Source organism: Nanorana parkeri, unplaced genomic scaffold, assembly GCF_000935625.1.
Source record: "Nanorana parkeri isolate BGI_ZX_2015 unplaced genomic scaffold, ASM93562v1 scaffold531, whole genome shotgun sequence".
In the NCBI taxonomy this organism is placed as follows: domain Eukaryota; kingdom Metazoa; phylum Chordata; class Amphibia; order Anura; family Dicroglossidae; genus Nanorana; species Nanorana parkeri.
In genome coordinates this window covers 391,085-404,457 of record NW_017306799.1, presented here as the reverse complement: position 1 = coordinate 404,457, position 13,373 = coordinate 391,085, and the positions used below count along the sequence as shown (strand labels likewise).

Genomic DNA, 13,373 nt, shown 5'->3' with positions numbered 1-13,373 from the left:
GGAAGTGATGTAAAACACTTCCTGTTCATTCATAATTGGGGACACATAGTAATATGTGTCACCAGTTGTTTATAAACACTGGAGTGATCAGCTGATCACTCCAGTGTTTGTTCTGCACAGAGGATCGGTAAATATCGCAGATATTTACCGATCCTCCCGCTCTCCATCCTGACCCACTCAGCGTCCACAGAGAGGGCCGCTGGCGATCCTGAATCTAACAGCCGGCAGCTCTGCGGGGGAGAGCAGCGGGGATCCGAGGAGAAATAGATCCCAGCATGGAGCCGCTCCAGGCGGGGAGAAGAGGCTGTGGTGGGGGTTCACCCGGATTTTTTGTTAATAGCTCTCATCAGCGGCTTTTTAGTCGCTGATGCCAGCTATTTTTTTTACAGGGGGGAGTCAGGGGAGCTTTTCTGGTATAAGTTCATGGTTGCTAAAGCGAGCAGAAGAGTAAAAGCCACCGACGTAAGGCTTATTGACATGGCCAGCTGGAAGCAGTTGTGTTCCGCAGTAAGCTTATGGCAGCGAAAGGCTATGCAGTCCTTTTCTGCTGTCCATTGGAATAAATAAAATATATAAATAAATAAATAATCCATCACTTCTCCTAACCCTACATGTACATTAAAACAAAATATATATTCTTTAAATCAGCAAGTTTGAGCTTTGGATGTAATGGAAGAACAAAAGTTATGTTTTTCGGAAACTGTAGACAATGACAGTGATATTGTAGACTTGCAATCGTCAAGCTACAGTACCATTTAAATGTAAAGTCTAAAACTTTCCATTTTAGAGTTAAAATTACCTTTGCATTTCAGTGTGCTGCTGCGGCTGTTATTGTATTTTAAAAATAAATATCACTGACTGATATCTAGTCTAATTATGGAAGAGAACCTGTCAAAAAATATAAAAGTAAAAAAAAATAAAACAATTAAAACCAACACCACCGCCCCTACAATCTGCATTCAAATAAATGAACATGTAGGGCATTGTGTGTGTGTGTGTGCGCTGAGTGGTGCCCCTATTCCACTGTGTGCCCTATTGTGGTAGCCAAACAGCAGCGCGCTCTAACACACACAATGGGCATTAAAGGGTAAGTTCACTTTCCCAAGTAATTTGAGAACATGGAATTACCCGCTCAAATCTGGCCAACACTTCCTCCCTGTATACGTACCTTTTTCGCTGATACAGATGTACTATCTGTACCCCCATACTGCCGTTCAGCACAGCCCTACGCTATGAATTTTGAATTTCACTTGGAAATTGCAAGCACTCATTAGTCAGCGCGGTCAGGTGACCGATAAAAAAAAAAAAAAGTTAAGTGTTGTTGCAGCCTAATGCTTTCCGCATTCTATCACCTTCACCATTACCAGTTACTTGCGACTGTTGCGGTTGCGAATTTGACGAACATCTGTGTTTATGTCTGGCTCTAATGTATATGTGACATATTTGCTGGCTTCTACAGCAAACGTTTGTGTTTTCCGTGAAGCCTCAAAAGTAGGGATGTTCCGATACCACTTTTTTAAGACTAAGTACAAGTACTGTCCCTTGTGTACTTGCCGATACCAATCACCGATAATTTTTTTTTAAGGGGCATGTGACATTTTTTTTCTAAAACACAGACTGATGATTTTCGGGCAGTTTCTCACCAGGGCTACATACGGATGTCACCAGAACTGAATACATGTCCCCAAAGCCGAACACATGTCCCCACAGCAGAACACATGTCTCTAAGGCAGAATAGTATTCTGCTTTGGGGGCATGTATTCTGAGAATACTTGTCCCCAAAGCAGGATACATGTCACTAAGACAGAATAGAATTCTGAGAATACATGTCCACAAAGCAGGATACATGGTCCCAAAGCAGAACACATTTCCCTAAAGCAGAATAGTATTCTGCTTTGGGGACATATATTGGGCTTTGGGAACATGTGTTCTGCGAATACATGTCCCCAAAACAGAATTCCTTTCACCAGGCTGCGTGTCAATCTCAACCAGGTGACGTGGACATCTGCAGTGGCTCTGCGGGCACTCCACCTCACTGACGTTGTCGGGACCCGGCCTCCCCCACGTCCAGACCGGTGATGCTGCCACGTCCAGTCCGGCCGACTATTTGTGCTGCTGGGCCCCGCGACTTTCATCCATCTCCCGGCACAGTCCTCCCTTCAGTGTGCGGTGCGAAGCCCAGCTTCTAGCCCTGGGGCGATGGTTCATGGCTTTGCCTGCGCCGGGAAGGAGGAGGAGGAGATAAAGAACCGGACAAGCACTACCATGGACAGCTATCTGCAGGTCTCCAACAGGCTGCCGAGGTCCCCACAATCGCGGAAACTCAGGCAGCTGCTGCTGTTTGAAAATTTAAAGGGCCAGTATCGGCCTTAAGAATCGGGGCATTTTCACGAGTACAAGTACTCGTGAAAATGCCTGGTACTGATACTAGTATCGGCATCAGGACATCTCTACTCAAAAGGCAATTATATTAAATTCCACAAATTAGGCAGGTCACACAACATGCAGAGAGTAAAATTGTGCTGTACACAGAGATATGGAGCAGAGCTTGTAGGGTTTTGGCGAGTGACAATGTAACACTGTGACTGCCACACTCATACAGCCATCTTTGATGACTTAGGCTGAGTCTAATATTATACTGCCCCCCTTCCCCCATATTTCCAATGCCTTACAATGATAAACACTAACAGGGTTATTCACAAAAGGGTGAAGAGTTTGGAGAAGGCAGGAATAAGTAAACATTTTAGGACTAGAAATTAGCTGATTTATTAATATTCTCCAATTCAACTCGCTTTCCAGTTCAGCTATGCTGTCCTAGATTGTTCACTTCTCCTACCTTCTCCAGACTCTTCACCCTTTTGTGGATAACCCTGTAAATGTGCTACATAACTAATGATACTTACAACTAAATAAAAACCAGCATTTAACATTTCAAGGAATGGCATGCTTTGTTAGTGTGTTTTAAAGTGTATTCTCAGTGAGTACTCTTTTGAATCTTAAAGTAGTATTAAAGTCTATTTTTTTGGCATTTATCTAGTGCTAGTAAGCAGTAGATATATGCCCCAACATTAAAAAAAAAAGTGGCAAATACCAACTAACTTACCTGTGTCATCACCGCTCGCTCCCGGCTGTAGAAGTCCCGCCTCCCGAACGGTGTGAAGGAGGACGGACGTGTGTGTGGGCGCATGCGCAGTCCAGATCACCGGAAGGTTAAGGAGGAGAGCAACGCCGTACAGACTCCTTGGAACACGAGGAGTCTGCACTGGATCAAAGACCGGCACCAGCGCTGGAGGGACAGTGGAAAACAAGCGGAAGGAAGAAGATGATCGGATCAAGAGGCATCACATAAGGTAAGTCCTTTCAGCAGCATGGGGAAGAGGGGGGGGGGGGGGGGTGTCTGCCTTTTAATGTCACTTTAATTTTGACTTTTATTTATAAGTAGTTTTTGACTTGAAGCATTGAAGTATTGTTGCTTATTGTTTCATATCTTAACTATTGTATCTCATGTACGTGTTTATAAATGCTCCACTATCAGTGTATCAGGGAAGGTGATTAGTAAAGACTGGAGATGAGCTTGTTTTACCCTGTAGGCAGCTTGTTGTTTTTTAAACAGGTTAGACTGGATCTACAGACTTGTTCTGAGAGGGGAGCACTGGAAGCACAGTCATTGTGCAGTATTACTAAGCAGGAGACAGATGAACATGCATATGTAATGAGCCAATAGGGATGCCCCCAATTATACAAAAGAGAATATTTCTAAAGCATAAAAATGTACCCTTTTAATATTCTGCAGTCTTGAAACGATTTTGGTTGAGACAGAATCATCCCTTCCAAGTGAAATTAATACATAGCTTGAGTTTAAGTAAGCTTTGTTGCAGATTTTAAAACTTTCTTGCCAAAACTTTTACCAAACTGACTGCTAAGTCGGATCTACCTTTATTATTACCACCTGATCAGTATCTGTGTTGTAATAAGAAAAGCTGCATTTTTGGCAACCTTTAGGAATGCAAGGCAATTAGACAGTATCTCACTGTGCTTACTCTTGGGGAAAGTTAGTAGGTTGAATGATATTAGAATTATGGGTGGGTTCAGACTGAGGCTATGTTCACACAATGTCTGGAGCAGATCTGCAAATGCAGTGCATTTTTGTTGCGTTTTTAGGGCCATTATTATTATACAGGATGTATATAGCGCCAGTTTGCGCAGCGCTTTACAATATAAGGAAGACATTACAATCACAATACAATTCAAGACAAGATGGTAAGGAGGGCCCTGCCTGTGAGGGCTTCCAAGGGCACACCACATCAAGTTAATCTCCAGATCACATTGTTTCCGGACCCAAAATGCATCCCAATGTATCCCTATGCTATTTCTGGCCTCTGTTCGCACCAGCGCAGTCCGTTCCAGACCAGACCAGACCAGGAAAATACTGCATGTCTCATTTTGTCCGGTCTGGAATGCACTGGAACGCATCGAAACGCATCAAAAACGCATGGAACACACTGGACCACACCTGAAAGCCCATTTTAAGCTACATAGCAAAATAAAAACAGCTCCAGAACGTGGCAAAATCGCACGAAAAACACGGCAAAAACTGTGATTTTGCGCCTTTTTCTTTGGTAAATGGGCTTTCGGGTGCAGTCCAGTGCATTTGGGTTGCCTTTTCATGTGTTCCAGTGCATTCCAGACCAGAGAAATTGAGACAAGCAGTTTTTTTTGTCCAGACCGGAATGGACTGTGCTGGTGTGAACACAGCCCAGAAATACCATAGGGATATATTGAGATGCTTTTTTGGTCCGATAACAAACCGTTCTGGTCTGGACATGGTGTGAACAAGCCCTGAAATGTGGGCAGTGAACAGTGGAAACGAAAAGGTACTCTTGGAGCATTCTGCAGTGCTTTGAGTCATAGGTAACTGGAAGACATGTTGAAGAACCAAGTCAATTAAGTTGTCATTTGTATACATAAATAACCTATATTATAGGTATGAGGGCTTCTGTTGGTGCACTGGAGTGTCATTCACTTAAATAAAAGGTACAGCCTGTGGATGTAAACCCTGTTTATGAAGGGGTTTTTACGGGAACCTAGTGGCCATAGTCCTCCTTGGATTCAACACTCTCTTCCCACCTACATATGTGCATTTATCCCAGGAATAAGGAGAGTTGTGTCTTGTGCCTCTGAGAGAGGAGAATCAACATGTTTCCACTTCTTTACATCCTCCAGTTTGTTTTGGCTGAAATCCATGTCGCATTCACAGTCACAAACGTGGCACAGTAATTTGTAGGATCTGCTTGAAAATGAAGTTCATTTTTGCTGACACGACTGCTTTTAGTCAGCTTTTGAAAACAACACATACTGGAAACATTAGTTATTGCTGTAAATCTAAGTTATCCTCTTAATTCAAGTAATTCTAAAGCCATATTTTGTTCTTAGTTCTGGATAATGTATGGAATGATTAGAACCCTTTTTGAGTAATTTCCACTTCTTCTGTTGTATTTTAGGCATTTTGCAGGGGCATTACACACATGCATTTGCTTGAGGAGTGCGCAAAAATGTGCTTAAAACACATGTTAAAAGTGCATGCAGTTTTGCAAAGCAGAAGTGTGAATGCCTCGTAGAGAAATTGTAACTTCTGTTACTTACAATACCAGCAGCAGGACTAGTAGCAGGAGCACTAATAGCATTAGTAGAATGAGTACTGGTAGCAGCATGAGTACAAACAGTAGTAGCATCAAGACTAGTATTACCATTATTAGAAGTATTAGACTGATATTAGAAGTACTAATAGCATTAGTCATAGTAATAGTAGTAGAAATAAGAGTAGCAGTGGTAACAGTAAAACAACCTGCGTTACGTAGATGACATTGTATTAAAGTGACATTAAACCCTCAGATTTTTTAACATAAACCAATACTGTAATGTGTGCCTTACTGTAATCCATGGTAGTTTCCCTTCTCTTTGCTGCTCTTCCTTTTAAATCTGTATCTCTTCTCATGCTGGGGGAGAACTTCCCTTTGCAGCTGAGTGCCTCTTCCTGTAGTGCTGGTTGTGAACCTACACACAGACACCATGTATCCATTGCAGAGACAAGGCAGTCTGCTGCAAAACAGAAGTTCTGCCCAGCATGAGAAGAGATACGGATTTAAAAGGAAGAGCAGCTAAGAGAAGGGAAACTACCATGGATTACAGTAAGGCACACATTACAGTATTGTTTTATGTTAAAAAATCTGAGGGTTTACTGTCACTTTAACTCAGTCACTGTCAGTAGTTGTGTCTAGTTTTTAATGGCAGCCACTGGATTATGTTCAGTGGCGATATAGGGTTAGAACATATTTTCAAGATGCATTGAAGTTCCTGTGAGCAATTTCATTTATATGTTCTCTACTTCCCCCTACAGGCTGTACTTGGGAAATCCCATGGATCCTCCTGATGTATTAGGTCTCGATCAAGGAAATCCTAGGCCAACTCAGCTTCCAGGGAGGGCAAAAAGTGAGTAGATTAAATCTTTGTGAACATGTAATTTCTATACCAGAGGGCTCAATGTATCTGTGCTCATCAGTGGTAGTTGCAGAATTAAATGTATTTATGTATTTGTGGGCTTTACTAGAATGCTAGAAAGTAATGGTACATACAGTATGTGTGTGTGTGTGTGTATATATATATATATATATCTATATATATAAAAATGTGTATTTTCTTGTCATTGTACAGAAAATCAGTTTGTAACCTATATGTTTGATAATATAAGATGCACAGATGATTGACATTAAACTAAAAATGGTAAAACATGCTGGAGCAGTACTGGAAAAAGCACAACATTAACTTGTGACCTATTGGGCAATAGTCCAAGTGAAGACCATCTCCTCTCTGAGATATTCTAGCTAATCTTTGCTTGTTGAGATAAAAATGCTGTGCAGCAAAGTTATTATCTTCAATAATAAAGAGTTATCACTTGTAGAGTCATATGTGAATGTCAAATATTCATTTTTATACTGTACATTGATGCATAATATATAATACATTTTATCACTGAGGGCCCATTCACACTTGTCTGTTTTCATCAGACATTGTACTGTAGCAATAGAACACTATGCTCGGTACTATAGTTCTATGACCAACATTACAGTTTATTATTCTTACAGTCATCATTTGTTCCTGCATCTCTGTTGAAAGAACACCTTCCATTTAAATGGCATGTAGCTAGTTGATATACAAAATGTTAGAGAAAGAAAATTGTTATCGTTTAAGACTGTTGCTGTAAATATCCCACACAGAGAACATTGGATTCTAAAGTTGATAGCCGGAACTGCCATCTGCCAGTTATATGGAAGCTATTCAGACCTTGCTGAAAGCACTGTAAGAGTCTGTATGGTCTGTATTATGCTCAGTAAATCGATGGCTTACAAATGAGTCTCTGCATGTCATGACTCCCATAGTAACAAGTAAACATAAAGGCTTTACATTGATGGCTTGCAGAGCACATTCTGTTCCTGTGCTATTCGCCTATTACTATGGGAGCTGTAATGTGGAAGTTCATATACTTTATTTGATGAACATTATTGGTATATGAGCTGCAAAAATGCTCACATAAGCTGTTAATTTATCATCAATGCTGCCTGGGCAGCTCCCCAGACTTTGAACAACTGTTGATCTGAAATATAGGACTAGGGTGGCAAAAACATGACAAACTAAAAGAAGATGAACCCCAGTACACAAAAGGTTGCTTTCATTTTGTATATTTTGTTATGTCTTTGACTTGGAGGTAACTGTCAGCATTTAGTTAAGACAGATATGATTGTCAAATAGAAAATGGTTTCTTAATGTGAACCTATACTGGCCTAAAACAGGGTAACAATAGTGCTGAAGTACACGTACCTTGTTGTCCCGGTGTTAGCCTTCAAAACAGTTCTTCTGTTCCTTTCTTGCCCCTTGGATCCGAGGCCAAGCCTATCCTCGGCATCTAACCAAGTATAGATTAAGCCTTGCCCTCTCCTACTCAGCTGTCAAATGCCAGACCTTCAGTGGGCAGTAGAGTTTTTGGCCTTTGACAGTTGAATGACAAGAGTGGGACTACCAGGAGAGGATGACGTTTACTTTCCACTTGGGGAGTGGTTCATTTCCCATGTACAGCCTGTATCTAGGATCCAAGAGGGCTCTGCATGGAAACAAGTAGCCACGCAGCCATGCCCCCCCCACCTGCAGTGCGATTGGACCCGTGGCAAAACATTGTCTGCATTCTGTTCCACTGCAAACGCAAAAAATAGAGCATGCAGAATTTTTTTTGCGTTTGCAGTGGAACGTAGGCAATGTTTTGCCATACGTCCGATCACACTGCAGTTGGGGGAACGTGGCTGCAATGCCATTGACTTCAATGCACTGCCATACCCCCTCCCGCCCCAGAACGCAGGGGGAAGTTTTGTGAGCGATTGCGGTGCGTTCCAGCAGCTACCGCTCTGGAACGCACCGCAATTGGTGTGAACCAGCCCTCAGATTTGTATTCATTTTGGGACCAGGCGAAACAACTAGTTTTGAATACCATGCCAGAGGTTTTTCATAACATTTATAGATTTCCTTTGTCTGTGTGTGTCATTACTTTAAGGTATATACTGTATATGTTTCTGTAATCATATTGATAAGGGGCCAATGTGCTTTCATCTATTACATTTAGAATAGTTACGTTTAATTTCCTGCTTCTTGTGCAATACTAATCTGTACTGCTCACCTCCATCTGTCTAATGATTACATTTTTTCTTCATTGTGCCCTCTTAGTTTCCTCCTTCTGCTTCTCTAATATCTCCCTGCTTTACTGAATATCATTTTGACATTTGCATATTCTTGCCCTTTCTGAAATCAAATACTTGCTTTTTTCTCAATGCTCCGTGGCCTTTCTTCTCCCAGGGGAGCGTCCACCTCGCCCTCCTCAACCGGCTGCTCTGGTTAAGAGTAAGTTTAATGGCTCCCTCCTTCGTGCACCCTGCTCCTGTCCGCTCTGTACTTTTCTAGTCCCTCTCTCTCAAGGTACAGAGTGTTTGATCAATGGAATAACTCTGTACTGACATTTGGCCTAACAGTGTGCAGTGGAATGAGTGATTGTCTCTCTCACCATTGGTATTAATAGACAAACACATAAAGCTTGCAATATACTAATGTTTGTACGCATCTTGCCTATTTCTTTCAGTTTTTATTTCCCAACAATGTTTTACACAACAATGTTGGTGATCTTAAGTTGAAAATACACAGATCACCTACGGCTATACTGATTGGCATGTGAAGAAGTTAATTTGTAAACCCCAGTGAGTTGAAAAGCATGAAATTATTTGTAATAGCATCCATTATTTAAAATGAACCTGTGCTTAGATCATACATACTAAAGTATTTACATATTGTGAACAAGCACTAAAAGCACTTTAAAACATACCTTTAGTCATGTTTGGATCTATAGGCATTGTGGAGAAATCATTTTCAAAGTTCACAACAGAGGCAATAAAATCTTAGCTTTCCTCTGTGACTTCACTGTATTGTAATATGTGAGGATCTTTGAGAATGAATAACTTCACATTAAAAGTAGCTAGAGGTAAGAGATTGCTGGTTTTAAAGGTCTTTTGCTAATTGTTGGGAATATGTAAATTGTTTGAAGTCCATACTTTGGGCATAGGTGCACTCACAGATGAAAACATTGCATATGTCACGTATGTGTGTAAATCACACAGAAATCATACAATACATCTCTGTCCCAGAGAGAGAATCCTATTTCTGTAGTGAATAGCAATAGAATAGTCATTCATATTGCATGCTTGGTGCTTTCAGATTTGCAGTGTTTTTCCTTTTAAGTAAGTAATGAGCTAGAAACAGACACTTGATACAGGTAAGTTACAGTCTCTGGTGATCCCAGACCTGGCAAAGCTTAGTTGTTTAAAAGCTGAATATTGCTGAATACTTTAGCATGTACATAAATATACAGAATATTTTAATAAATGTTATGTTTACAAATGTAAATGTACAAGAGTAGTTTTCCTTATAACCTAAATGTGCTTGGCTGTGGGTGTATGTGTACAGCTGGTCAGATGCATCTTAATGCCTGCCAATTGAGAATGACATCTGTGCATGCATATAACATTCACCTCTATTGTATACACATGCTGTATAGCACATATAGCAGCGTAACCTAAATACATAATGCTGTATGTACAGTACAGTCTGCATTGACTGTAAATGTATGGCATTTGTCTTTAAAACCTTTATTGCTTCTTGCACATGCTGTCACATATTCTAGAAACATCACAAGATTTCAAATTGCATTCTTAGAGAATAACCATCAGTAATGCATGAGATTAAACTTTAAAGGAAACCAGTGAGAATATGGATGCTGTCATTGCTGACACCTCCTCCTGAAAATGCTAGTTGCCTGGCTGCCATGATTACCATTACTTCCTGAGTACTGACCTGGAACAAGTATGCAAATAATGAGTTTTGACTTTACTGATTGCATTTATTTCCAGGTCTGCGGCTCGGCAAGTATTTAAGTCAGAGGAGCAGTATGACTGCCAGATAACTAACAGTCTTTGGAGGTCAGGTTTTAAAACATAGAGGATCACAGCATAGCAGCAAATAGGATACATACACCTAAGCTTCATTATTCTTCTATGTATCTCTGGCCCAATGTAACTGTATGTGTTGCACTAGCAGATCTAATAGAAAATACCGCAAGAGCAGGACATTTGCCAATGTGTACACATACTTATAAGTCATCAATTATAAAGTGATGCTTTATCTTGCTTTGTATGGCTTTGTTCTAGTCTGTTAGATGCAAATTTGTAAGCTGTAGCCAACACAACATGTGTCACTTCTACAGGTGAAACTCGAATAATTAGAATATCGTGCAAAGTTCATTTATTTCACTAATGCAACTTAAAAGGTGAAACTAATATATGAGAGAGACTCATTACATGCAAAGCAAGATAATTCAAGCCGTGATTTGTCATAATTGTGATGATTATGGCTTACAGCTCATGAAAACCCCAAGAACCCCAAATCCACAACCTCAAAAAAGTAGAATATTACATGCAATCAATAAAACAAGGATTGTACATAGAACAATATCGGACCTCTGATAAGTACAAGCATGCATATGTACTCAGTACTTGGTTTGGGCCCTTTTTGCCGCACTTACTGCAATTACTTTTGCACGATATTCTAATTATTCGAGTTTCACCTGTATTTGCAACATACTCTTAGAATATTCTTCTCGTCAAACATTGTTATAGTGGACATTTTCCATCATATGGAACCCCTCCAGGTTTTATGATATAGTGTATATGTTCTACCGAATATTAACTGAACTGAAGAAGTTTTTTCTGTTTCCGGGGGTTGCTTTCTGTTACTTGACAATAAAAATCCTAATTTTAATAATATTATTAGATACTTACAATTACATTTTTAATAAGCACAATTGCATGACTCTTATACTGTGTTTGCATTATATTTTAGAATCCAGTTATAATCCTATCAACGGAGAGGAGGACTCGATATCATCAGGAATTAAAAGACTGTCTCTCAAAAAAACAACAACATCCAAAGGTCTAAAACTGGTTAAACCATCTGCACGGGTGGCTGGCACCAAAGTGTCTGACCGGCACACACTTGGTATTAAGAGTAGCAGTTTTTCCTCAGGAGATGTGGCCCTAATAGACTTTGGAGAGGACATCAGTCCACTAAGCCCAGGTTTTATTTCTCCTGTAGTGGAACAGACTGCTCCTTCTTTAGCTAAACTGGCAATGGATGCCTTTTCGTTGCTTGATAAAACTCCTCCCCAGAGTCCCACGCGCTCGCTTCCTCGTCCTCTTCATCCAACTCCGGTGGTGGATTGGGACACCAAACCCCTTCCTGCTCCTCCAGCTTATGATGAAGTAGCACAGGATGAAGATGATTTTGAAGTATGCACTATAAATAGCCCTGATGTTCTTTTGGCCCACAGAGAGAAAATAACAATGACCCATCTTCAGAGGGCTAGAGATAAAGGAGAAGCTAACTATGGCTATGTCCAGGAAACAGAGAGAGCTCCTGTTCTAATAAAAGTGGAGGACAATCTGTTCCTTCCTCCAAAGGATTTGAAGCATGCAAACTTTTCCCAAACATCAGAATTATTTGAGGAACTACAACAGGAATGCATGAAGACGCTAAATGTCCCCCCGTCATCTTCACTGGCTTCAACTCCCAGCCCAAGTTCTTCTACTGTAAACTTTGATGTCACTTCATCAGAGGACAAACCACAGATACCACCACGAATTCCTATACCTCCCAGGCCAATTAGACGTGACCATGAACGCTGGTCTGGAGAGTTGTCTCCAGCTTTTGGAGCAGAGGAAGTAGGTAGAGCTCCCTTATTGCCCCCAAGGGACCCATTTTCTCAACCCACATCTCGGACTCCTAGCCCTATGGCTTTTCAGGTGGGCTCTCCACAGCAGAGGTCTAATCTCTGTTCTCCCTTGTGTATAGGCCTTTCTACATCTCCAGGAAAACCAATGCCTACCACTCAGAGTTTTGCTTCAGACCCTAAATATGCTACTCCCAAGGTTATTCAAGCCCAGGGTAAAGATTCTTCCAAAGGTCCTTGCATCTTGCCCATTGTGAAAGACGGTAAGAAGGTTAGCAATACACATTACTACCTTCTTCCTGAGCGACCTCCTTACTTGGACAAATATGAGAAATTTCTCAAAGAGGCACGAAGTCCAGAGGAGACTTCAATGAGCAGAAGCATATCTACTGCAACTGTTAGGCCCATGGTGCAGCAAACGGACTATAAAGCCAACTTTTCGTCTAACAACAGTAACTGCTCATCCAAAAGCGCTGTGAAGACTTCCTGTAGCTTGCAGAAAATTGTTTACGATGGACCAGATAATTTTAGACCCTCAGAAAAAATCAGACTGGCAAGTAACCCTTTAATACTATGTCTTGTTTGAAGCAGTAAATAGCTATATTCTGAACATGATGATGATGATATGTTAATGGGAAACAAAATATTTGTGCAGATACAGTGCATTCCTTTCTACCATTGAAAAAGAACGGTTACTCAATAATCTTTCTATACGAATACAAAATACAAATCAAAACAAAGATATTTGTGATATAATTGCAGAACAAAATGCTACTGTGTGCTGTTTTTGAACCTGAAAAGCATCCAGGCATGATTTAGTAATGTAGGATTAAAACTAGATTCATAAAAGCTTGTCATCCAGAGAGCTAAATACCTGGATTTTATTCTGCTAACTGGTACTACAGTAGGGTGCTTAGTCATTAAATGAAGAAAGGGAAACAATTGTCATCAATCTTGTGGGGTTTGCAGACTATATCAATCTATCCTAAGGATCGTTGCG

General features: G+C 40.7%; 1 protein-coding gene across 4 annotated transcripts in view; it reads left to right on the top strand.

Moving 5' to 3' along the window:
- Positions 1 to 13,373, top strand: part of TNK2 (tyrosine kinase non receptor 2) — a 121,243-nt gene that overhangs the window by 93,125 nt on the left and 14,745 nt on the right. For 2 of the 4 annotated variants that reach the window (XM_018561582.1, XM_018561579.1), the window contains exons 11-13: positions 6,398 to 6,489; positions 8,899 to 9,018; positions 11,488 to 12,926. In XM_018561582.1, the coding sequence (XP_018417084.1) occupies positions 6,398 to 6,489; positions 8,899 to 9,018; positions 11,488 to 12,926 (1,651 nt within the window). The remainder of the gene's footprint in view (positions 1 to 6,397; positions 6,490 to 8,898; positions 9,019 to 11,487; positions 12,927 to 13,373) is intronic. The other 2 variants (XM_018561581.1, XM_018561583.1) reach the window with 2 other exon arrangements.